The sequence below is a fragment of the Musca autumnalis genome, unplaced genomic scaffold (genome assembly GCF_047663935.1).
Source record: "Musca autumnalis isolate F117 unplaced genomic scaffold, ASM4766393v1 scaffold_4, whole genome shotgun sequence".
Classification (NCBI taxonomy): domain Eukaryota; kingdom Metazoa; phylum Arthropoda; class Insecta; order Diptera; family Muscidae; genus Musca; species Musca autumnalis.
The window spans coordinates 1,164,027-1,180,352 of NW_027411977.1; the positions used below are offsets into that span (position 1 = coordinate 1,164,027).

The following is a 16,326-nucleotide window of genomic DNA, read 5'->3' on the forward strand; positions in this document are numbered from 1 at the left end:
GAAATTGAAGTCGTAATCATCTCTTTGTGGAATACATATGTATGTATGCATATGTATTTTTATTAGATCACGATAATAAAAAGGGGCAATGTATTTTTTATCTAGCTTCTCTACAGCTATTTCTTTAAATAAATCCTCCTTAATATGTCAAATTAATATCTATCGAATTGTTTCTTTATTAACAAATTATCATTGATATATTAATATCTTAATAAATTACTTGTGCCTGCGCAGATGTCTTCCTCCTAATAAGGTCAATTAAACGTTAGAAGCTATTATCAAGTTGAACGAATTCCTGGCCATTTCTTTTGAGGTGTGTTTAAGTAAAACATAACTCAAAACATAAAAAGTAACAAAACTACCATCATATTTGACATGGTAGAGATCACGCTAAAGCGCTTAAGATCAATAGAAAAACACTCTCAGTCTCCAAACTAAACAAATGGAACACATTTGCGAGAAGAGATATCTACTGCAAAAAAATCAATGGGCACACTGACATTTGCTTCGGTCTTTGGCGCTATCGTTATTCGTTGTTGTTTTCTTTGTGCTACGTTTCTGTGAAGGAAATTTCAAATGATCAACAAGTTTAGTCGTAACGTAAACGTCGGACGGTACGGTTCATTCGATTTGTGGCGAACGAAAAAATTCATTAGGGACGGGCACTGCGTTCAAGGCACTCGTCATTGTCACTTTTTATAACAAAAATACAAATTTTATGAATCATTATTGACCAACAAATAAGTGAAATAGAAGTGCAAATTACCAAAAATGGAATTAATAACCAAATGTAGACACCTTTGCCAGGTGATATTTATTATTTCAATGATAAGTTTAAGCAACGGTCATACGGAAGAAGCGAAACCAACTTCAGCGCCATTACCATTACAACATAACCAGACAAGCTGGCAACAGCGCCCTGTAATGCGCAACAGTGTTCAACGCTGGAAAGTGGTGGGTTTGAAGATGCTAGAAATAATCACTAATCATCACAATTATTATATGAAATTACGAACTGTGAAGGAAAATTACATACAGATATTATAAAATTGATGACGATTTTTGTGAATAACTTTGCTGTGTTTAATATTGAATAGAAAACGTTAGCCAAATTAGCAAAATTAAAAAAAAAAAAACAAGAAATGACAGCGTCTAATTATAATTATTTTTTTTTTTTTAATGCACATCCTCAGTTGGATTGAGAATATTAATATGACAGAAACTGCGAACAAATTCTAAAGAACTATAATTGACAACCTAAGAAGACTAAATTTCTTTAAAGAAATTGCCTGCATTTATATTTGTTTGAGGGGAACAAATACCCAGATAATGTTCTCCTTATAATATTTGCATTCTCGTCGATTTTACAAACAAAACAATTTTACAAAAATGTGAATAAAGTTCAATGCTCCGAAATGTGCTAACAAATTGTGTGAATGATTTTACAATACACAATGCTCACACATATAACATCTCACATTAACAGATGGTGTACCTACGTGTATATCTATATGTATAATCAGTCATAACAAATATTCTGAGTGATTGGCCACAAAATAAGCGACGTGCCACCAGAAGCCGGTTAGTTTACTTATTTGACAAGTAGCATTTAAGCTGAAGTTCCAAAATAACAAAACGAAACAATAAACAAAGACTACACACGCAATAACGTAGCCACACAAGAATTTGAAACAAGATAGAGGCGATGTGATCTTGAAATATCGAAAACATTAACATTGAAACCCGTACCTGTCTTACAACTTCAGTGATATGAATATTATTTTCGGTTCTTTATGATGAATTATGTGCAAAATAAAAAAAATACCAAATAAAACAAATATAAAAAATATTTATGAAAATTTTCAACAATTATTTTGTAGAATCAAACACCTGGCGGCGCCACTTCTAGTTCCGTGCACTGCGATTACAAGGAACTGTTAACAAATCTACACGATCGCGTAAGCCTAATGGTTACCGTCGATGAAGATTTACGTCAACGACTGGATACTATTGAAAAGAAGTGAGTTATTGTTTCATATAATATTTAATTTTTCCCAAATTTAAGCAACATATTTCACCGAAAGCGTAAATATTTATAAACAATACAAAAAACAATGGCCAGTTTAAACTGGTCGGATACGTTTCCACTGCACGCCCTAAGTGACGAAATGAGTTAAAAATTCTATTAGATTCTTGCAAATTCTTTGTATTAATGGGGGCTGTTCGTGGTATGAGTTCTGCATACAGCAGTTATGAATTGAATTTATAAACTGAAGACAGCAATATCCATGAGATATACGTATTCCTTTTGGCGTAAAATCAAGTAGTAGTTATTTGTTCTATGAACTTGTAAATATTTCCAAGGACAGGCAGTAATGTTGAGTTTTAGGATAGGGCAAGGCAAAGAATGTTCTTCTTTTTTAAAAAGTATCTATAATTTTTCTAGATTTTTGTATTGACATGGTGAATCGATTCATAAATTATTCATCATTCATTTTGTTGAAATTTTAACATGCAATCCCAGTTACATCTTTGACACTATAAATGAGATTTTGATGTTTTAGATCGACCACTGGCTACACGAAAAAAAGTTCTCGTTTTTTATCAAATTAGTATTTAATGAGATCTCAGAATGGTGTGGCCTTTTTCAAGAAGTATGTTCATACTTCAACATTTTTTGGTAATGTTTATAGGGAATTCGAAATACCAAATTACAGTTATCGATTGGTATGTTAGACTGTAAAAAATTTCGATAATTCTGTTATTGCATTTAATAAACTGATTTTTAAATAGTTGAAACTCTAGTTCATGTTTAAATACCTGTATCACAGATGTGAATCATTCTCACTGTTGTTTTCTCCGAATTTATTTTATTTGCTGTTGAATGTATAATTCATATATTTTTAAACCACGATAATTCGAATTATTGGGATTCTACTGTACATCGGTTTAGGTTTTGTTTATTATATTGCATGGTTATTATTTATGCAAATAAGAAAACATCTTAATTATCATGCTCCATAAAACAAATTGTTGTCAACAAAAAAATCGTAAGGTCTACTGAATTCCTAACACATATTTTCAATGTTATTCTGATGTGTGATCATTTGAGTAAAATGTACTTGGGTAAAAATATGGCAGTTCGCTTCGTAAAGCTTATCTCAGTACTTTGCTCCATTGGTAACAAATAATACATTTCACGATAATAAACTTCTTAAAACGAACTTTCTCACAATACTTGTATTATTTTTATGTTTTTTAATAAGTAGTAATTCTTTATAGAATGCTATGTTGGAATTAGAGGTGGGCGCGTGTCGTGCCGTGAGTAGTGCATGTTCGTGCCTTCTAGAAAAACGCCGTGTTTGTGCGTGTCGTGCCGGAATGCATTTTTGGCCGTGCGTGATCGTGTTTTTTTGTTCGACACGGTTTTGCACGACACGACTAAACACGATCTGCACTATGTGACACGATCGTGCTAAATTTTTGGTCTCCCTTTAGAAGTCGTGCACGACACCTTACTAAACACAAACATGGAACAAGAAACCGACCAAAATATTTCTAAAATTATTTGCTTCGTTTTTGCAGTCTGGTACTTATTGCCGTTTTGTTATGGAGAGGCCAGAGTATGAGTGAAAAAAGATTATGTTTGTTTGCCATTTGTTTTGTTCATGAGAGAAGCAAATACAAAAACTACTATGAGGGTTAACGCAATATACTCTCTTTGCAAATCAGATGTTTATCTGACTGTATTATTTGTTATGGATGATGTTATTGAAAAACATCCTCTTCCCGAATTGAGAAAACTGACTGACTGCCCAAAAAACGTTGTGAAATATTTTAAACACTCGGAGCTGAACAAGAAATTGTCGAAAATGTTAAAACAAGATATAAGAACACGTTGGAATTCTACATATATACTTGAGAGCACATACCAAGTCCAGAGTCAGATTAACAGCCTGTTTCTGTATGTCGAAAGAAGAATGTGTGCGAATGAAACACGCCCAAACTTTAGTTTTCGAAATAATTTTACCTTTGCCTTGGCTTCAAAACAAAACAAAAAAATTGAAAAACACACAAGAGTTTGGACGTGTTTCATTCGCACACATTCTTCTTTCGACATACAGAAACTGGCTATAAGAGTATTTTGCTACAAAAGCATGAGTTGGATCGTATATCTGACTTAAAGTTTTCATTGCGTTTCATTGCGGCCGTTTTTATTTCCGCCGTTTAACAGCTCATTTAGACTAGCCATGAATCCTCATCTGGATTTAATAAATCCAGTACAAATCTCATTGCATTTAGATATACCTTTTCGAAGATTTAAATTTCAATCAGCTGATTTTTGTTCATAGCACAATTACCAAGGTAGACGCATCAGCCCATCCGATCGAATTTGAAACGTCAGAAGAAGTTGTTGTAAATTGAACTCGTCTGAAAAAAAACTTACGGCAAATTACAAATTGATTGTTTAATATTGAAAATGTTTACAAATTTTGACATTTTAAATTATTTTTGTAATGGCAATTCACCGATGAATCTACCTTGTTTCTTGTCCCAGCTTGCAACTTTTTGTATTTTCTAGCAACATGTTGCAAAAAACAGAGTTGTATACGAGGATTTATGCCGGATTTAAAATAAATCCACCCGATACGAGGTGTGGGAAATCTGGTAGATTTTGACCGGATTTAGCAAATGAAACCTGATAATGCACTAAATCCGGCTAATGAAGTCATATCTAAATAACCTATAAGAAGATGATTTTTTATTAGCTAATGTAAAAGCAATGTTACTTGATATACAAAGTGAGAACTTATGATGAGCAGGAAATTACAATGCCACATTTACACTAATTATCAGAGTTTTTGGATCAAAATGGCAAAAATGAAAAAGTTGATACAGAAATTGATACATATTATCGAGTGCCGTATCTAGCCCGACTGATGTTTTAAACTTTTGGAAACAGCCTAATCTAAAATGTTTAGAACAATTAGCCAGGAAATGTTTAACTATACCCGTTAGCTCAGCAACGAGCGACAGATTTTTTCCACATCTGGAAATATTCTCAACGAAAGGCGTACTAGACTTTTGAGTTCTAACTTGGACAAAACAATGGTTTTTAAATAAGAATAGAAAAATTAGAAGTTCATATGAATATTTTTTAAAAACAAATGTACACCTATATCGATTTCTCCTTTTTATACCCTACACCACCTTGTGGTAAGGGGTATTACGTCTTTGTGCATTAGTTTGTAATATGCAAAAGGAAACGAGATAGACCCATAGTTCCGTTTAGGGATATACATAGAATCACTTTCTGAGTCGATTTACGCATGTCCGTCTGTCCATGTATTTTTGTAAACAAAGTACAGATCGCATTTATTGTCCGATTCGCATTGGGGAAGATAGTTTTTTGGTAAAAGGACGAAAGCTATTTATTTTGGTAAAAATCGGTTCAGATTTGGATATAGCCCCCATATATATCTTCGCCCGATTTCAGTAATTTGATGCACGAAACGCGCTATATATGTACGATTTCAATAAAATTTGGAATGTTTACCGGGATTTGGCCTGGAAATAAGTGTGCTAAATTATATAGATATCGGTTCATATTTTGATATATATTCTCGTCCGATTTTAGGTATTTGATGCACCAAACGCGCTATATATGTCCGATTTCAATAAAATTTGGAATGTTTGCCGGGATTTGGCCTAGTGTGTCAAGTGTGCCAAATTATATCGAAATCGGTTCAGATTTGAATATAGCTCTCATATATTATTTAGGCAGATTTGAGGTATTTGATGCACGAAACACGCTATATTTGTCCGATTTTAATGAAATTTGGACTATGTGACGGAATTTGGTCTACAAATAAATGCGAAAAATTATATCGAAATCTGTTCTGATTTGGATTTAGCTCCCATACATACATATATACTCGTAGTCGGCCCCGCCCGACTTTGATCCTTTCCTTACTGGTTTTCTAATTTCGTGCGTGAGTGTGCGTGTTCGTGCCTTCTCGAAAAACGCCGTGTTTGTGCGTGAATGTGCATAAAAATTTTGGTCCGTGTTCGTGCATGTCCGTGCCTAATTTTTTAGGCACGCGCCCATCTCTAGTTGGAATCTATACCAAGCGATTTTAAAACATATGTTAACCCATTGATACAATGCTTAACATTGAACTAGTTATGCTGCAGAACTAATTACCAGCATTATAATACCACACTAAAAATCATTCAGGTTAGCATCACAAAAGAAGTTGTTTTTTATAGTTTATGGCAATGGCATATAATTAGCAAGTCATTATCAGTCTACCATTCCTTGTATTTCCCTAACATAATCTTCACTGACATTTGCCAAGAAGATGTTTTTGGGGAATCGATACATTTTAACTTTTGTAATCGCACTGGTGAAAACCCAAACATAGATGTGCTCAACTTTGACATTTAAGATTGAAAAGACTTGTGCACAACGGAATTAGACGAATTGTTTGCACAGTAAAGACGCATAATAGACAATACGCTGACAATCACTTAAGCCGGCACAGTGGGATAAAATTAGATTTCATTACATACTTCTAACATTAAACTAAATTAAAATTAAAGTAGACCAGGAATTCAAATTGCAAATTTCTGTTGAAGGGAACACAGTTGTATCCCGTATATATGTATGTATGTGAATCAATAACCAGAGAAAACAAATTAAAGGGTTTTTATTGATCAATTTTAACTAATTAACTAAGTGCACGTTTTCGGACTATTGGTATGATATGACATTTGTACTCTACAATAAATAGGAGGAGTGTCAGAAATATACAGTTTGTCATTAATTGTTTTCGAACCAATAAAACGAACATTTCTCTGTATTAATTTATACTTATAAAAGAGTTTAGTAATGATGACTCACTGACTCACTGATTCACTGACTGACTGACTGACTGATAATCAACGCCCAGACTAAACGGCTAAAGCTAGAATCTTGAAATTTTGGGTGAGGGTCACTCTTGGTCCGAAGGTGTCAGATAAGGCTGGATTTTTGGAAATTCGAACTAGAACTGTACTAAAAGTACTAAAAGGTACTAAATATGGTACCCTTTGTATTAGGCAAACACGAAGAGCTAGAATTCTGAAATTTGGAATGAGGTTCACTGATGGAGAGTTAGAAAGGTGTACCAAATGGTTTTTGGAAATTCGAACTATAAGTGTACGAAAAGTACTAAAAGTTACTAAATTTTGTACTATTTGGTATTACGTGAACGGATAGAGCTAAAATCTTGAAATTTGGAATGAAAATAAAGGTTTAGAAGATGAGTTGATAAAGGAGGTGGTTTTGAAAACGTGTACACATGTGTACGAATAGTACTAAATGGTACTAAATTTGGTACAATTTGAATTTGGGCGAACCTATAAAGTTGGAATTCTGAAATTTGGAATTACTATTACTGTTGGAGCATAGGTTTGAGATATGGAGGTAGTTTTCGAAATTCGTACATATGGGTACGAAGGGTACTAAATAGTACCAAATAAGGTACAATTTGGATTTGGGGGAACGGATGCAGCTGGAATCCTGAAATTTAGAATTAGGATAACAGTCGGGGTGTAGGATAGAGGTATTTTGGAAATTCGTACTTTTGGGTACGAAAAGTACTAAATGGTACCAAATTTGGTACAATATGAATTTGGGTGATCAGACACATTTGGAATCCTCAAATTCGAAATTAAGATTACTTTTGGAGTGCTGGATAGAGGTAGGTTTGGAAATTCGGACCTATGGGAAAAAAGTACTAAATTGTACTAAATTTGGTACAATTTTGATTACGGTAATCTGATGCAGCTGTAATTTTGAAATTTGGAATTAAGATTACTGTTGACGTGTAGGATTGAGGTAGTTGTGGTTATTCGTACTCTTGGGTACGAATAGTACTAAATAGTACCAAATTTGGTACAATTTGGATTTGGGTGAACGGATATAGCTGAAATTCCGAGATTTGGAATAAGGAGTACTATTGGAGTGTAGGATTGATAAAGTTTTGGAAATTTTTAGTTATGGGTAGGAAAAGTACTAAATTTGGTACAATTTAGATTTCAATGATGGGATACATTTGGAATCGTGAAATTCGGAATTAAAATTGATGTTGGAGTGTTGATAGAGGTAGGTTTAGAAATTCGTACTATGGATACGAAAAGTACTAAATGGTACCAAATTTGGATTTGAGTTATCGGATATATCTGGAATCCTGAATTTCGGAATTATGCTTATTGTTTGAACATAGCACTGTGGTAGTTTTGAAAATTTGTACTTATGGGTACGAAAAGTACTTAATGGTACTAAATTTGGTACAATTTGGATTTCGGTGATCTGATGTAGCTGCCATCCTCAAGTTTGGAATTAAAATACCTGTTGAATTGTAGGATTGATAAAATTTTGGAAATTTTTAGTTATGGGTAGGAAAATTATTAAATTGTACTAAATTTGGATTTGAGCGAATGGATAGAGTTGGAATCAAGAAATTTGGAATTATGATTACTGTAGGAGTGTAGGATTGAGATATGGAAGTAGTTTTTGAAATTCGTACTTATGAGTTCGAAAAGTACTAAATTTGGTACAATTTGGATTTAAGCGAACGGCTAGAGCTGGAATCTTGAAGTTTGGAATTAAGATTACTGTTGGGGTGTAGGATTGAGGAAGTTTTGGAAATTCGTACTTATATGTACGAAAACTACTAAACGGTACTTAATTTGGTACAACTTGGATTTGAGCGAACGGGTAGAGCTGGAATCAAGAAATTTGGAATTAATATTACTGTTGGAGTGTAGGATTGAGATATGAAAGAAGTTTTGGAAATTCGTACTTATGAGTACGAAAAGTACTAAATTTGGTTCAATTTGGATTTGAGCGAACGGCTCGAGCTGGAATCTTGAAGTTTGGAATTAAGATTACTGTTGGGATGTAGGATTGAGGAAGTTGTTGAAATTCGTACTTATATGTACGAAAAGTACTAAACGGTAGTATATTTGGCACAACTTGGATTTGAGAGAACGGTTAGAGCTGGAATCTTGAATTTTGGAGTTAATATTACTGTTGGGGTTAGTTTTGGAAATGCGTACTTAGTTTTGGAATTGCGTACTTATGCTTACAAAAAGTACTACATTTTGTACAATTAGGATTTGGGTGAAATTATAGCGCTCGAATCCTAAAATGTGGAAATAGGTACACTTAGGGGTACGAAATGGTTCCATGTGTGGTACAATTTTGTATTGGATGAACGGATAGATCTGGATTCGTGAGATTTGGAATTAAGATTACTGTTATCATTTGCTTATAACGTCCGATTTAAGAAATATGTGCCATAAATATACGAAAAGTTGTCAATGGCACAGGATTTGGTACAATTTGTTATTATGTAAAGGGAATTTTGAAATAATAGGAGAAGGTTCGTATTTATGTATTTACATGTAAAGTACTTAATAGTTCTATAATTGGTTTTAGGGGAACAGATAGAGCTGGAAATGATGATGGCGGTTGTTGGGTTAGGCCGTATTTGCGCTGAGAACCTCAATTAAAATATCTCAAAAAATGTGGATTGCTCTTGATGTGTAGGCGTGACGAAAATCGAACTAAAGTGGTACGTATTAGTACACAAAATGTTTCCACCATTCTATATTATATATTGTTTATTTGTTTTGTATATTTAACGCATAGGAAGTAGCGGGCACATTGCTAGTTTTTCCATAAATTTTATCTCTGATAATTTCGGGATAATTTCTCTGATAATTTAGTTGGACTTATTAAAGACAAGATAAAATGTATAAATAAAAAATAACCCATGTAGTAGAACTCGAATAACGAAAACAAATAACTACAAGTAATGCAAGTTTTCAAATAAATGTTTTCGGTCTCAAATGGGAATATCTGAAACTAAGACGTTTTATGTTTTTTTTTTAGTTTACGAGGATGGACTGCCAACAAATACAATAAATATTACCTACTGTATATCTCATGTTGCCAGATCGACTAAAAAAGTTTGTTTTCTAATTAAAACTTAAGGTGAGATGCCGGCCTTCGACTGGGATTTAAAACTTCAACACTTGGACAAATACAATATCAGGCTACGCGAATTTAATCATTTTTGGCTTGTAAACTATTTGAACATTGTAATAATAATTGCTGAGAGTATATCTCCGTCTAAAAAAATCACGTCTTCATATTATAAGCTGCTGTATGTTATTACCACAAACTGAAAACTTGCCGAAAAGTCAAATTTATTACAAAATTTTAAATATTTGCTTAATGCCCGTAATTTCTACACGTAATTATCTATGAGTTCATAGATACTTCATAAGCAAAATTTTATAATTTCAACCCATAGGTAATGTTACCGGGTCGAAAACGGCTGTGTTACTTACGCCAAGGATTTTGCAACTAAAAACCCTTTAAAATAGCTTTACGTAACGATACACAACATTTTCGACTTCCATAATTTTTGGACAGGTTGGGCTCCCCCCGAAATGAAATCCTGCGTACGTCACTGCCTATTTCTATAATATTTGTAGCCTTAGATAATTCCTTTAACACTATAAGCACACGCGTACCATAATGATCACTACTAACTTTAACGAAACTCCTTTAAATAATGAATAAAACAATCCAATATTGGGGTCATACTGGGGATACTTCTCTCTCTCTCTTTCTCTGTCCGCTTTAAAGACAACCTTTTACGACTTTGAATAATTCCACGGAAATGGTGATTAACCAATAGGATATTAAGTATTTGTGTCCCCCGCGGTACCTTCATTGCGACAGGGCAATGAATAATGTTAAATTTTAAGTCGAAAAAACTTACAGCCTGTTTATGTATGTCTATACGAATGTGTATGAAGAAAACACACCCAAACTTTAGTTATCAAAATTAAATTTGCTTTGCTTTTGCTTCAAAACAAGAAACAAATTTGAAAAACACACACGAGTTTGGTAGTATTTCTTACGCTTTCATTTTCTTATCGACATACGTAAACAGGCTATTCGTGCAGTGTTAAGTAAAAACAAGTAAAAAAGTATCAGTCGGCTTTGCCGACAGAGATATACCCTCAGCATGAATATATTGCAACTTTTTTTTCCCAAAAAACGTATGTATTTAGGGGGTTTTAAAAATTTTGGGCGTTTGAACCGACAAAAATGTTGATTATGATTAAAGATCAAACGTTTTGCGGAGGAGATACAAAAAGGAATGGATCGACAGTAACCATTATGGAAGTGGATCTCCAGCTACTACATATGGTGTCATAGGTGTTTTTTACACCCTTCGGGCTGTTTGCTCAAGAAGTATGGACTTGCCCCTGAAACAACTTTTACCATCGCAATTGAGGCAGCGAATGCAAGTTGCTTCAACAAAAATCGAAGTGATTCGAAAGCAGGTCTTAAAGTGAACATGTATCCGAAATTTTGTGTGGGAGGTACCGGATGGAGTGGACAAATATAGTCCATATTTGAACCTGATCTATATCTGGTAGATATATTAGGATGTGTAAAGTATGGTCCAATTCGGACACTCTCTTCAAGAGTTATCGTACGCACAATTTTTCCGAACATTTTTGAACTTTTGTGGGGGAGGTACCTGAAGGAGTGGACCGATATGGCTTATCTTCGAACTTAAACTATGTTTGGACAAAATATTACTAACGCTAAACTTTGGACCGAATCGGCAGACCTGTTCGAGAGTTATTTTGCCATCCAACCTCCTCACACGGTGTCATAGGGGTTTTTTGCAACTTTCAGGCTATTTTCTCAGGAAGTATGGACTTGCCCCTGATGAAACTTATACCGTCGTATGGAGGGCAGTGAATACAAGTAGCTAAAGCAAAAATCAAAGCGATTCGAGAGATGGTCCTGAACTGAACTTTTCCAAATTTTTGTGTGGGAGGTACCCGACGGAGTGGACCGATTGAGTCCATATTAAAACCTGATCTAAGTCTGGTACACGCTCAACGATGGGCAAAGTATGGACCAAATCGGTTACTCCCTTCAAGAGTTATCGTGCGCACAAATTTTCCGAACATTTCCGAACTTTTGTGGGGGAGGTACCGGAAAGAGTGGACCGATATAGCTCATCTTCGAACTTAAACTAAGTTTGGGCAAAATATTACGAAAGCCAAAATTTGAACCGAATCGGTTCATCCGTTCGAGAGTTATCGTGCGCTCCAGCCAGCCAGACAGACAGACAGACAGACGGACGGACATTGCTCAATCGACTCCAAATTGTCTGAAACACATTTCGTCCAAACATACTTGGGGTCTAAAACCATTATTTCGATGAGGCACATTTTGCCCGTATGAAAGTGTATATACCCTTCATAGCCTAAAGGCTGAGGGTATAAAAATAAGTAAATCTGATTGTAAGATTTACTTTCACCAATGTTGAAATTTCTCATACTTTTATTGAGTCGGTAATAGAGTTATATTTACATAGTATTTGTATCTATTAGGCGACCTTCCTCATGTCATTACCCGCTTATTCTGACCTTTGGCGACCTTATAGGCTATTATATATTTATCACTGTTGCCTGGTTTGAAGATTTTCTATCCTAAAACAAAGCAGTAATATTAAATGTTATTGTTGGATCCAGTGGGGTTACTACCGCCCTCCTCGCTTCCTGTTTACTAGCCGACTTTTTTGCCGTGACACATTATAGAAAGATTATTTTCAGCATAGCTTTTAATAAGTTTAACAGCCAGTTTATGTATGTCGAAAGAAGAATGTGTGCGAATGAAACACGCCCGAACTTTAGTTTTAGAAATAATTTTACCTTTGCAAAAAAAAAAACAAATTTGAAAAACACACAAGAGTTTGGACGTGTTTCTTTCGCACACTTTATTCTTTCGACATACAGAAACAGGCTGTAAATGTTGTCTATCTAATATTGATTCAAGTAGAAAATATGTTCTAAGTTATCATATCAAGGGGAACTGACCCCACCTCGCTTGTTTTGTAAGGGATGCCGTGTACAAAATTTGGAGAATGTATGTGTTGCTATTCTAAAGATATTCTCATAGAAAATATGAAAATATAACTTTTTCTGATGCTATTTCTGTATTTCAAAAATTATTATAGCCTATGTAATTTTCAGGCAATTTATCCTGAAATTTTAAGAGTGTATTATAAATCCGTTCAGCGGTTTTTGAGTTATTAAGGTACAAACAAACGTACAAACATTTATCTGGTTTATATATAGATTTTATTTAATATAGGTATGTTTGTGTTATTTCTATTATTTCAGAATTGTACAATTCGAAGAAAGCAATTTGGCTCGAATGGATTCATTGGCTGTGGCTCAAATGGATTTTGATAAACACTTGGACATTATGGAGCATATACAACGTCTAACACGACGTGGAGTTGATGAACTCTTAGGTGAATTCGGAGCATACATGAGAACACTAAACCTCTCACACATTCCCGATAATAGAATACATTCCTCAGGCATTGCTAATGGTAAATAGCTCGGTGTTGGATAACAATTATTAATTCATTAAAAATTAACACAAAACAAAATTAACAAAATAAACAGTTTAATGTCGGATTCATTCCTTGCGAAGGATAGTTGGTAAACATATCATTTTAATTATATAAGAGATTATAACAATTACACCTAGCTATGGTTGAGATTACTAAAGAACCACTAACAATAACAGAATAAATATTTTTTTTTATTTTTTCAACAGTTGAATTGAACGTTTTACGCAAAACTAAACGTCAGGCCATACATAGTTCACAACAACAACAACAGCCGTCATCAATGCCAATCAGTGACTCACAGAAATTGGATGCCTTGGCGACATTATTGACATCGACGAGGGGAGCCATCAATGTTTTGCATTCACAATTGCAGGCGAATGTCACCAAACTAATGCAGCAAACTGGGTACGTATTGAACGTGATGAAAATTCGCACAAGTTGCAAAGAGATCTAAGCGGGCCTTAAATTCTTGATAGCAATTATTTTATAATACTATGTTTTAAAATTATCTTAAACGTTGTCACCTGTGAAAACATTTCGTCTTACAAAATTACGATTGTATTTAATTGTTAGCGCCTCCACAAGTTTTACATCATTAGTTGCCATGTACATTTGGTTATTCCAAAAAAAAAGCAAGTTCTTTTCTAAATGCATTAATTTTTTCCCAAAGCCTTAAATGCGAAACGGTTAACGGTAGTGCCCAAAGAGATTTTTTCATCCAATGCTATTGTCTCACTAGAGGTTTTTTATTAGCAATATGTAGATTACATTGAATGTCCGATTCGTATTAAGTTAAGAGTTAACAGCTTGTCCAAATTTAATGCTCTTAATATGATTCAAATGTCTTCCTAATGCACATATGGTTATATTGAATTGACGTATTTGTTCATATATCACATGCATTTGAAATAACATGGTTCCATCCTAATTACTATATAATATAAAATCGCTTTGTAGCTTGTTTTTCCCTAAAAAGCTATAATACCTGTTTCGGTTTTGGGATGAAATGGAAAAATGGAGGGTAACCACATTTTCTTATTTTGAGACACCCTAATAAACATGCAAACATATGTATATGTATATTGAAAAGGTGTATGTGAATATTCTCCTACTCAAGTAATTTATCATTATAGTTATTATTATTATTTGAAGTAATAAATGCTATTATTAGTTATAAAATGATAAGTAATACACATCTCAACAAAACTCTCAATGTGAGTGTATAAAAATGGTCTTTAAAGGTATAGATCGGAATTAAAGCCAATTAAGTTTAAACTTGACTATAACAAATTCATAAATAGAATAACATGAGTAATACCATTGTTATTACACATCGGTCAGCATATTGTTACATATGCAACTTACACTTAATATGTTTGTACATATTTAGTCGAATTTTTCTAAAATAGATCTATAAATTTATATATTTAATTGGAGACACTATTTATAAAATCATTTAAAACATATTTTTCATTTAAATTTCTCACATTACTTCAGAATTTTTAATGAGACCTTAATAGTGATATGAAGATATTTTCATTGGACTTTCTTCTTCTTACATAGAAATTTGCAAAGACGTGTCAGCAACTTGGTTCGTCGACAACATAATCAGGGTGCTATTGTTAGCGTTCCGAACTTCTATGCCACGGCTAATACGCAGCAACAGTTGACAACAAGTTGTGCTCAAGGAGTATCGACCATCAATGGGATATTGAAATTACAATTGACCCCTACCTCAGATCCCTTCTATGTTACCTGCGAAGATCAACTGGCTGGTGGCGGCTGGACTGTGATTTTGAATCGTTTCAACGGAGACATTAACTTCCAACGTGGCTGGATGGAATACAAGCATGGCTTCGGTAACTTAGCTGGGGAATTCTTCATTGGCATGGACAAACTGTATGCACTGACAGCATCTGCGGTGCATGAGCTCTTAATTACTTTGGAAGACTTTCAAAAACATCGAAGATATGCCCGATATAATCTATTCGCCATTGGCAATGAAATGGAGTCATATGAATTGAAATTATTGGGTAAATTTGAGGGCGATGCTGGAGACTCCTTGACATACCATGCTGGTAGTAAATTCTCTACCTTCGATAACGACAATGATGGTTGTGTGGACTGTAACTGTGCTCAATCACATAAGGGTGCCTGGTGGTACAACTGGTGCGATCAATCGTAAGTTTCCATTATATCCGTTATTGCGTACAGTTTTTGATAACTTTTATTTGGATTTTCCCCAGCAATTTAATGGGTCCCTACCATGAAACCGATTACGACAAAATCGAACAATACCGAGGCATTTATTGGCATGATTGGTTGGGAGGTAATTACTCTCTGAAGGCCGTTAAGATGATGATTCGACCTGTAAATATTGACTCGGAAAGGCGTTGAACCTGTACTTAAAATAATGTCAATACCTCTATCTTTATTTCCATTATGTGTGTTCAATTTTGAGTATTTATAAAATGAATTGTGGGGTCATGAGTCACAATTAGCCATGAACATTTGAATTGTATGTATGTATATGTTAATTCGAATAAATATTATGTGTTTTTGTATGTATATAACTAATTTTTACTAGTTTATTTGGATGCCTTGTTGCCTTGTTACACCACTGTTTTCAAACAACAATCATTTCAAAGGGGTAATATGATACGAAAAATTATATCCGGATATGATATGATATTTCGAAGTACCTATTGTTTAATTTTTATTCTTCAACCGCCAATTCATTGATGACTTTTAAAAATTAAAAATTACTGTTAGTTTTTTTCAAGAATGTATACATTTTAAAATTAAATACATATCA

General features: G+C 34.0%; 1 protein-coding gene across 2 annotated transcripts; it reads left to right on the forward strand.

The window, feature by feature from the left end:
- Window positions 1-436: 436 nt before the first annotated feature.
- Window positions 437-16,084, forward strand: LOC141402087 (angiopoietin-4). Of its 2 annotated transcripts, none has more exons than XM_073982765.1 (6): window positions 437-954; window positions 1,881-2,020; window positions 13,273-13,487; window positions 13,718-13,916; window positions 15,075-15,692; window positions 15,758-16,084. In XM_073982765.1, the coding sequence occupies exons 1-6, from the start codon at window positions 772-774 to the stop codon at window positions 15,906-15,908; spliced, it is 1,506 nt and encodes a 501-aa protein (XP_073838866.1). In that variant the 5' UTR covers window positions 437-771; the 3' UTR covers window positions 15,909-16,084. The 2 variants fall into 2 exon arrangements, with proteins under 2 accessions (XP_073838866.1, XP_073838867.1); XM_073982766.1 differs by having other exon boundaries at window positions 13,273-13,406.
- Window positions 16,085-16,326: the final 242 nt, after the last annotated feature.